The sequence below is a fragment of the Rhinolophus hipposideros genome (assembly GCF_964194185.1).
Source record: "Rhinolophus hipposideros genome assembly, contig: HAP1_SCAFFOLD_68, whole genome shotgun sequence".
NCBI classification, from domain to species: Eukaryota; Metazoa; Chordata; class Mammalia; order Chiroptera; family Rhinolophidae; genus Rhinolophus; species Rhinolophus hipposideros.
In genome coordinates, this window is record NW_027669421.1 from 440,348 (window position 1) to 450,000 (window position 9,653).

At 47.0% G+C, this 9,653-nt stretch overlaps 1 protein-coding gene across 1 annotated transcript; it reads right to left on the bottom strand.

The window, feature by feature from the left end:
- Positions 1-309: 309 nt before the first annotated feature.
- On the bottom strand, positions 310-9,378 carry LOC308495597 (deoxyuridine 5'-triphosphate nucleotidohydrolase-like). Its single transcript, XM_081080566.1, has 2 exons — positions 5,559-9,378; positions 310-418 (listed from the first exon to the last, which is right to left on the bottom strand). Exon 1 carries the CDS (start codon positions 8,878-8,880, stop codon positions 8,200-8,202), a length of 681 nt encoding a protein of 226 aa, XP_080936692.1. The 5' UTR covers positions 8,881-9,378; the 3' UTR covers positions 310-418; positions 5,559-8,199.
- Between the last annotated feature and the right edge of the window lie 275 nt (positions 9,379-9,653).

Below are 9,653 nucleotides of genomic sequence, written 5' to 3' on the forward strand. Positions count from 1 at the left end.
CCTTAATTCAAGTCGTGTAAAAATGTGATTTACATTTTATATTGTTGATTAACAATAACTTAAAACTGTTTCATGAAAGTCCTCTCCCTTTCTATGGTATTTAGTTATTGATTTTACACGGCCTGTCTGGTGATGTTGTTGTCACATTATTCACGTTATAAGCCCTTTCTATCAAGCCATTCACAAAAAAAAGTGTTATGCAAATATTGGAAAACAAATTTGTCTTCCCCTGTCCGTGCCTGCCGATGAGAAGAACAGTCCCTGAAGTGGGGAGTGAGGATTGAGAAAAAATAGAAGAGAGAAAAAGATGGGATCAGGAGGGCAGGCAATTCTAAGTAGACTGCCGCAGTTCTAAGTAGAACGCCTCAGATCTAAGTAGAATGCCTCAGCCCAAGTTTATTTTTGCAGCTTATATACTCTGGGCATCAAAAAGTAACAGAACTGTCTGCCATCTAGTAGTTACAATAAAGGTAATACACAAGGGCCTGTTTTTTGGCCAGCTCCACACTTCCTGACCTTGTCTGGTTCTGTGTTCTCAGAGTAGGAACTTCTGCCTTGCTGGGAGCACAGACCACTCAAGGAAGTCAAAGGTTCAACATTTCACAAAACAATACCTGCTAGCACTTTAGCACGGTTTCCCACATTCCCCCTAAATTTGTACAAGGATTGGCTGTCACATTGTTGTCACCATAGTGTCTATTAATTTCTGGATATTATTTTAAGCACTACTTTGGACATTTTGTGAGAGGATAGCTTTCAGAAGAAAGGTTTCAGTAAGACCACTCTAGACTGGGACACTTGTAATATAGTTTGAAATACTCCCACACATTTCATAATTAAATAGACTATAACTACAGCTATTTTAGTGTTTCAAAAATTGGACCTGATCTCTAAGGAACAAAGTCACATTTAAAAATTATATATTATTTTTTGTTTCTAACTCTACAAAGTCATAAATGAGAAAGTAAATTTGAAAACTGGCTCTAGGTCTTACTTTATTCAAGCAGCTTTTCGGAAATCTTTCTGTGCATACGAATACGGTAATGTTTCAGTCATAGACTGCAAAATCGTTTTGGTTATTGTTTCTGTCAGTAGAATTTTCACATGACGGCAGAGTACCACTTTCATCATTTTATGTCTTTAAGGTTCTATGCTGAAAAATGAAGAGCCTAGAATACACCTTAAGATTACTTTTCTAGAAGTGCAAGAATGGAAAGCTCATTTTAAGGAAAAGTCCATTAAAGTAAAAACAAAGAACAAGAAACATTTATAAAGGACAATTTTTCTAAAAATTGCAAAGTAATGCATTCAGTGTAAAATATGACTTGACTTGTTTAAACTTCATTGTACCAATCAAATCAAACGTCACTCTTTTGAAATTATGTATCTTAGGTAGACCAATATCAATTGCACTGTTGGTCAGATTAATCTAAATAGCATCTCATATAGATGGTCTCTATTATGTACAATCAAAATAAGCAGTAATTTATGTTATTCATTTTTAAACTTTTTTGTATTTATATAAATCATACGTTAAGTCTATTCTCTAAAGGCATTATTTAAAGAGCACATTTCATAAGATATATCATTTCTACAGTAAAGTCTCTTGTTTACCTTAAATGCTATAATAAGATTTGATTTATTTCAGTCGCTGCTGGAGTACCAGGAAAAAAAAACTAAAGAACTATACAAAGACGGTATGTTGCCAAAATGTATTAATTCAAGTTAGATATCATTGATTTCTGGAATAAAATGTAAATATTAAATGGCATCCCTTTCCATGTTCTGATAATAGATACTACATTAAATATTTTCTTGGCCTTAGCAAATAAAAAAGGTGAAAGCATAAACATTCATAGTGAAGACAAGGTCATATGAGTAATATCTCAAGAGTCTATGTATCTCTTTTTATTTATGGCCTGTCCCCTTCCTTTCTTCTGCCATCCCTATGGAACTTTCCACCTGCACGTTGAAAACGGGGCTTCATCAACTTTTATGTTTTTGCCAGTGTAATGAGGCCCAATAACAAGACTTATCTAGTGATACTTAAGCAATTACTGTTCATATATGGTGTTTCCCCGAAAATAAGACCTAACCGGAAAATAATACCTAATGTGTCTTTGGGAGCAAAAATGAATATAAGTCCCGGTCTTATTTTTGGGGAAATACGGTACCTCCTAGAAGGGCCAAGCTACCATATTTCCCCGAAAATAAGACCAGGTCTTATATTAATTATAGCTCCAAAAGACGCATTAGGGCTTAATTTCTGGTTAGTCTTATTTTTGGAGGAAACACTGTAGCTGTCACCTGATGGGTGACATTTAAATCTCCAGTCATTTACTTTGTCATTAGTTTACCATGTACCCTCAGGAGAAACTCCACATTGCTTTGCATGGAATGAAAACACCCAAATCAATGTAGTTCTCACCAAACATCTCAGCCTATATCTTGCTACCAACCCTCGTTTGCCCCTTTGCTCTAGCATCTAGCTAAACCAGACTACTTCTCGTTCCGTAGTGTTCTCCCCCACACTAGTCTTCGCATCTGCGTCTTCCCTCTCTCTGGCATCCTCTGTCCTTGTCCTTCAGGCATCAACATCCATGTCACCTCCACCAGAGAGCAGACAATCAATACTGGGATGTCCCTTTTGTGGGTCCCACTCGCGTCCTGTTGTGCATTTGTATGGTATAGGGGCCTCTGAATGGAAATTGCCTGTTCATCTGTTCCTTCAGCTTATAGTAGATGATGGGTCAGGGCTGGACCGTGTCATCTTCGTCTTGTAACTTCAGTGCTTGTCGTACGACCTTGTTTATAAATGAATGAAGGATGAGACAACCAGAAGCTCTGATACTTGGCCACAATAGCAGTCAAGTCAGTGTGCAGCCGTGGGCAAACTGTATTGAATATGATCTCCTGTTGTGAGCTGTGGCCTCATCTAGAGGTTTTCTCATTCTTCTTAACACTTATACTTAGTTGTATTTTAAAGAACATAATTCTGTCTTTTTCTTTCCAGCTCCTGCTGAATTTGAATCTAAATTCAATCGAAAAGTTCCTCTATCACCTATTGATAATCTACTTGAGAATATAAAACTAGAAATCGTCTACGATTTGAAAAAAAAGTATAAGCTCTAAAATATAAATAGTACAAGTGTATTTACTGGGCTGTTTAAACAACATGTTAATTGTATCCCAAAATATATGGCATGTGAAATCCTTATTACAGGAAAATATTTTTGTATCATATGTTGTGGGGACAGAGCCTGTGGGGACAAAACCCCAAAAAACAGTTTCCAGGCTCTCGGCCTCACATAGAAAAGGTGCTGGCTCGGGTAGTAAATGGCCATAAACTGTGATCAGATGCCAGCAGCTGTGGCTAGTTGGCCGTCAGCTGTAACCCGTAAGCCATTGGCCACTAATATAACGGCTGTGGCTATGCTAGCAAAAAGGAATGGGGGCTAGCAAGAAGATGGTGGCTGGCAAGCGCGGACTGCTGTTAGGCAGATTATGTAGATCCTACTTCCTGTGTCTCCAGCCCAGCCGCCAGCGAGAATATATTGGTTTGACTCCCCTATCTATGGCTCCGTGGGTGTTCCTTTTTGGCCTTACCGTGTCCTGCGTTCTTGGGCGGGGAGCGGGAGCTGAGACCCTGCACGACAAATGGCGCAGCGAGCAGGGTCCACCGCGTGACACATGGCGTAGTCGGCAGGATACGGTGCTGGCCAAAGCTCTCCGAAGGGCAGTGGAGCAGTTTGTGCGTATGAAAGCTCAGTCTGAGGAAGACCAGGAGGAGCAGCTGCCGGAGAGCTCGATTTCCGTGGAGCGGTGGGAAGATGTGGATGGTTCCCCAACCAGCAGAGGCCGGAGAAAGCGGAGAAAGCGAAGGTTGTTGCGGCCCTGTGGGCTGGGAACTGCTTGCTGACGCAGCCTGGATGCGGGACTTGTCCCAGGAGGAAACGCTTGCTGAGTCCTCATTGTGAGATGAGGGTGAGGTCAAGGTCATCCCTCACCCCCAGGACAGCCCTGGCGAATGACTATGGACTATGAGGAATTGCCTTCTATCCCTGATTTAATGGACGCTTGACTGTTTGGGAACATACCATCATGTAGTGGGACTGGCGGATGTTTGCTTTTGTGTCTTGACTGGCCACCATTGATAATATGTAAGCACCTTGATGTGAGCCACTGTTGTTCCAGCACGGTACCCCGAGAGGCCCAGAGAGAGAGTGGCAGTGCCCTGAGAGCCCTGGCTGTGTCCAGGAAGTCTGGCTGTGCCCAGAGAGAGTGGCAGTGCCCTGAGGCCCTGGCTGTGTCCAGGAAGTCTGGCTGTGTCCAGGAAGTCTGGCTGTGTCCAGAGAGTGGCAGTGTCCTGAGAGGCCCTGGCTGAGTCCAGGAAGTCTGGCTGTGCCCAGAGAGAGTGGCAGTGCCCTGTGAGCCCTGGCTGTGTCCAGGAAGTCTGGCTGTGCCCAGAGAGAGTGGCAGTGCCCTGAGAAAAGCTGGCTGTGCCCGGGGAAACAGGTGGTACCCTAAGAAGCCCAGGATGTCTGGCTGTGCCCAGAAGTACTGGGGTGGTGCCCTGAGAAACCCTGGCTGTGCCCGGGGAGACTGGTGGTACCTTAAGAAGCCCAGGAAGTCTGGCTGTGCCCAGAAGTACTGGTGGTGCCCTGAGAAACCCTGGCTGTGCTCAGAGAGCCTGGCTGTGTCCAGGATATTGCATTCACCTCCAGGCTCCTCGCACAGGGACCCTCGCGGAAGACACTTGTCGCGTAGATTGTGAGGCGAGAACCTGTAGGGGTGGAGTGTGGGGACAAAACCCCAAAAAACAGTTTCCAGGCTCTCGGCCTCACATAGAAAGGTGCTGGCTCGGGTAGTAAATGGCCATAAACTGTGATCAGATGCCAGCAGCTGTGGCTAGTTGGCCGTCAGCTGTAACCCGTAAGCCATTGGCCACTAATATAACGGCTGTGGCTATGCTAGCAAAAAGGAATGGGGGCTAGCAAGAAGATGGTGGCTGGCAAGCGCGGACTGCTGTTAGGCAGATTATGTAGATCCTACTTCCTGTGTCTCCAGCCCAGCCGCCAGCGAGAATATATTGGTTTGACTCCCCTATCTATGGCTCCGTGGGTGTTCCTTTTTGGCCTTACCGTGTCCTGCGTTCTTGGGCGGGGAGCGGGAGCTGAGACCCTGCACGACAAATGGCGCAGCGAGCAGGGTACCCCGCACGACAGAGCCCCAGAGAGCAGTTTCCAGGCTCTCGGCCTCACGTGGAGGGGTGCTGGCTCAGGTAGTAGATGGCCATCAACTGTGGTTGGATGGCCGTCAGCTGTGGCTAGTTGGCCGTCAGCTGTAACCAGTGAGCCACTGGCCACTAATATAACTGCTGTGGCTACACTAACTGTCGGTGCCTGCCGACGAGACGAACAGTCCCTGAAGTGGGGAGTGAGGATTGAGAAAAAAGAAGAGAGACAAAGATGGGATCGGGAGGGCAGGCAATTCTAAGTAGACTGCCGCAGTTCTAAGTAGAATGCCTCAGCCCAAGTTTATTTTTGCAGCTTATATACTCTGGGCATCAAAAAGTAACAGAACTGTCTGCAATCTAGTAGTTACAATAAAGGTAATACGCAAGGGCCTGTTTTTTGGCCAGCTCCACACTTCCTGACCTAGTCTGGTTCTGTGTTCTCAGAGTAGCAAGTTTTGCCTTGCTGGGAGCACAAACCACTCAAGGAAGTCAAAGGTTCAACATTTCACAAAACAACACCTGCTAGCACTTCAGCACGGTTTCCCACAGGTACCCCTTTTTTATATAAAATTAACACAAGGGTTGCGCCTGGCTTAGGTGGTTGGTACAGATATGTCCATTTACCCGTCATAGGAGACCATCCCTCTAGCGAACGGTTCCTGTCTTAGGTTATGTACATTCTTACCAAATCCTTACCCATCTTTGGCTGCCGACCCATTGTAGGGGCTTTATACACGGGTGTCAGCGACACGGTGGACCTGGGCAGATAATCTCAACTCATGAACCTTTGTTTGGAGATCGATGAAGCCCTTGAGTATTACCTTTGTGAGCAACGGAGTAAACCACATGAATAGAGGAACACCAACAAAGATTATTACAAAAGGCAGTAGCAAATGGAACAGAGCTAGAAAGGAGGGGAATTCTCCTCTGAGGTCCGAGTACCAAGGACCTGAAATGTTAACAGGTACCATAATGAAAGAGGGTCGGTGGAGAACTACAGCTCTACTTTTGTCATTTGACCAATTGATGCTATTACTTAGGTTACACTGTATACAAGATACATTAAACTGGACCCTGTCAATATGGGTGATGTTAAAATTTCCAATCATAAGCACATATGGAGCCTTGACACAAGCAGTGGTATTGCCTTCTACCTTGCCTCGTCCCTCGTCCATACTCATAGTCACTGTATCCATTGCTCCCACTAGTTTCCAAATATGTCTTTGGGGCCGGGAGGTATACCATAATCCCACAACCACTCCAGTCTTAGTCCCATGTTGGACATCAGCACCTGTGTCATGGCCTCCGGACCATCTATAACAGCTTGATTAAACCCAGGGACACTATATTCCCCGGGTTCTTTATAACATTGTCTCCAAAGGATGGATCTGCTATTTTTTCTGTTCTCCTCACTGCAAGGATCATGGGCTTGTGGTGGAGGTGGGTTTTTATCCCTGATGTTTTTCCATCCTGCTGGCTGATGGAATGTGACACTCTGTCCTAGGTTGTCTCCGTGAATTGTCTGGCTGCCCACACGGAAACATCCGGTAACGTTGACAGTCTTTGCGAAGCATATGAGGAGTCCTATGCCTAAGCCGGTATGATTGAATCCAACAGCTTGTAGGACGGCAGGAGCAAATGGATGTCCTAATAGCCTAGTGTCATTTGTCCCACCAATGACTTCAGGCCCGTTCCACACAGTGGGGTGTAGCATGGGAGGGTCAGGAACATATGCCCAGTATGTCTCACCCTGAGGCATCTGCGCAACCAACAGGATCTCGAAGAGGCTCATCAGCAAGCCGCACCAACCTCTCAGGCAGCCACCGCGCACCTCCATTGTCCTGTGAATAAACACAAACATGCCCTCGTCCCCAAATTAGGACTGGGTCTGGCCCATGCCACTGGTTAGTAACTGGATCCTGCCATCTCACTTGGGCATAATCTTGTTGAGTGTTAGGATGCCAGAAGCGATCTGCGGCAGATCTGCCACGCGCATCCAGGTTTAAAAAATTTAGAACAAAGAGTGTGATTAAGGATTGTATGTGGGGAGACGGGGTAGACTCTAACGCTGCTGCCACACATTCTTGACATAGAGTAGGGCTATTAGCCATACCTTGAGGCAGCACCAGCCATTGATATCTCTTCATAGGTTCTTGTAAGTTACTTAAAGCAAACCTTTTACAATCCTTGGGGCACAATGGTATGGTATAAAAACAATCCTTTAAAGCCAGGATTATCTTATATGTGTTTTGGGGTATAGCAGAAAGATTAGGCAATCCCGGTTGTAAAGCCCCCATGAGCTCCATAGTCTCATTTATTTTTCTCAAATCTTGTGACAACCTCCATTTACCTGATTTTTTCTTAATTACAAATATGGGAGAGTTCCATGGAGAGTTAGAAAGTGCTGTATGTCCCTTATCGAGTTGCTCCTGTTCCAGCAACCTTGCAGCCTGTATCTTTTCTGATGATAGGGGCCACTGTTCTACCCAAACAGGTGTGTCGCTTTTCCAAGTGATAGCATCTGCATGGGGTACAGGAGGAGTAGTGACCCCCGTTAAAAATATCCCAAGCCAGCTCTTTGTGGTAAGGGCGAGGGAAAGATAGGCTCTTTTCTCCCTTGTCCAGAAGGACCTCAGCCATCTCTAGGCAGAAGTCCCTGATCGAACATCATCATAGTGACCTGTTGATTAGGGCTGTACAGGTAACCTCCCATCTGACTCATGACATCTCTGCCCCATAGATTGACAGGCAATCCTGCCACTATGTATGGTTGAAAGGATCCTTCATGTCCCTCTTGATCTTTCCACAACAATATATCACTGCTCTGTTGTGGTGACTGAGATTGTCCTATGCCTTGTAACTGGGTTAGTGTTTGCTGCTTTGGCCAGTGGCTAGGCCACTGATCTGCAGTTAAAACAGAGACATCGGCCCCCGTGTCTAAAAGGCCCATGAAGGAACGGCCATTAATGGATAGTGGTAATTCTGGCCTGGTGGTGAATGGCCTGGACCCAATAAGCATCTGATGAACCAAGGCCCGCGTCGCCTCGGGATTTATGGCCTGCTGTTTTACCCGGTTTGACATGTGGAATTAACAATGATTGTGCTATGCGTGGGCCCTTATCGATCACTGAAGTGCCTCCAGGCGAATGTGTCGTAATCTTGATCTCTCCTGTATAATCCATATCCACAACTCCCGGAGCAACCAATATCCCTTTCATGGTAATACTACTCCTTCCTAGGATGAGTCCCACAGTCTGTGGAGGCAGAGGCCCAAAGACCCCTGTAGGAATAGCTCGCATTCCCATCTCAGGTGTTAGTACTGTGTAGGCGGCGCTACTGAGGTCCAATCCTGCGCTGCCCGGGGTTGCTGGGAAGAGTTCCTGAATGGATTTCTCTGGTGGGGGACCAACTGCGGCAGCGCCCCATAGCATTGTTGCGGGGCCACAGTAAGCTGGGAAGGCGGCCAGGCCGCTGTGCCAGGTGAGGTAGCCGCAATAAGACTGCCACAACCACGCGTGCACCTGCCGGGAGTCCTCGCGGGCGCTCAGCTGCGCGGGTTTCTCCCGCGGCGCCGTGGCCTCTGGCCTCCAGCGTCTCGCAGCCCGCAGGCTCGGGCAGCCCTGCCCCGGAGCTGGATATCGCATCCCCGCGCTTCACAGGCTCGCACTGTGGCTCCCACTCCTCGGCGGTGGCCGTAGTGGAGGCGAGGCCCGCGGCTCGTCCCAGGGATGCGGGGTGGCGGCAGGAGGGCCCGTCAGAGAAGTGACGGGCTCTTGGTCTCCTCCACCTTCGCCCCGCCCGGGACGGTGGCCTTGGGCCTCGTCCGGCCCCTCTGCCATGTCTCAGCCCCACTCTGCTGTCTTGTCACTGCACCGTCTACCACCCTCACTGGCCCCTCCCCATCTAGGCCCTCCTCATCCTGGGGGTCCAGTCCGTTTAGCACACTTTTTAACATTTGAGTAAAAGACATTCTGCTGCTACCCTGTCCCATGATTTTTTACTCCTGACCGTGGTGTCTCACCGCACCCCTTACCTTATGCGACGCGTCTCAGCTCCGTGCGGTGTCCTTCACTTTATCCCCAGTATTCAGGTCCCTGTTCGGGCGCCACTTGTCGGTGCCTGCCCACGAGAGGAACAGTCCCTGAAGTGGGGAGTGAGGATTGAGAGAAAAGAAGAGAGACAAAGATGGGATCGGGAGGGCAGGCAATTCTAAGTAGACTGCCGCAGTTCTAAGTAGACTGCTGGAGTTCTAAGTAGAATGCCTCAGCCCAAGTTTATTTTTGCAGCTTGTATCCTCTGGGCATCAAAAAGTAACAGAACTGTCTGCAATCTAGTAGTTACAATGTTTGGATACACAAGGGCTTGTTTTTTGTCCAGCTCCACACTTCCTGACCTTGTCTGGTTCTGTGTTCTCAGA

Excerpts from the sequence above, each read along its gene's own strand:
- LOC308495597 (XM_081080566.1), bottom strand. The coding sequence starts at position 8,880 with ATGCGATATCCAGCTCCGGGGCAGGGCTGCCCGAGCCTGCGGGCTGCG.